Source organism: Fulmarus glacialis, unplaced genomic scaffold, assembly GCF_000690835.1.
Source record: "Fulmarus glacialis isolate BGI_N327 unplaced genomic scaffold, ASM69083v1 scaffold6491, whole genome shotgun sequence".
NCBI lineage: Eukaryota > Metazoa > Chordata > Aves > Procellariiformes > Procellariidae > Fulmarus > Fulmarus glacialis.
The window spans coordinates 17,811-18,251 of NW_009194576.1; the positions used below are offsets into that span (position 1 = coordinate 17,811).

A 441-nucleotide genomic window follows, 5' to 3' on the forward strand; every position below is an offset into this window, starting at 1 on the left:
AACGGCGAATTTGGGTTTCCTGTCACGCTCGGGCTCCGCACCATGGTTTCAGAGAAAAACATCCCCATCTCAACCCCCTCGCTCCAACCAAGGAGGCAAACACCCGCCGGCAAACCGGCCGGCTCCGGGAGCCGGCGGCTCTTCCCCCTGCCAAAGGCTGGGGATGGGCGGGGGCCCCTGCCAGCCTCTGCTAGAAATTTGGGGCTGTTTAGAGGCTTTTTAGTTTCTTGCACGCCGGAAGCTGCACGATGCGAGGCAGCGCTGGAAAAAAAAAAAAAACCAAAACATTTGCAAAACCCTTGGTGCACCAGCAGCGTTTCGGGGTGCTTTCCTACCTTAAAGACCTTGCCAAAAGCGCCGTCGCCCAGCTCGCCCAGCACCAGCCAGGCCTCCTCGGGGTCCACATCCCGCCTGACGTGCTCGTACTGCCTCGGCGGCTTC

General features: G+C 60.1%; 1 protein-coding gene across 1 annotated transcript in view; it reads right to left on the reverse strand.

Moving 5' to 3' along the window:
* The window catches only part of STK10 (serine/threonine kinase 10), a 9,512-nt gene that overhangs the window by 7,681 nt on the left and 1,390 nt on the right, over positions 1-441 (reverse strand). Inside the window, exon 2 of the mRNA XM_009587804.1 lies at positions 336-435. Within this exon, the coding sequence (XP_009586099.1) occupies positions 336-435 (100 nt within the window). The remainder of the gene's footprint in view (positions 1-335; positions 436-441) is intronic.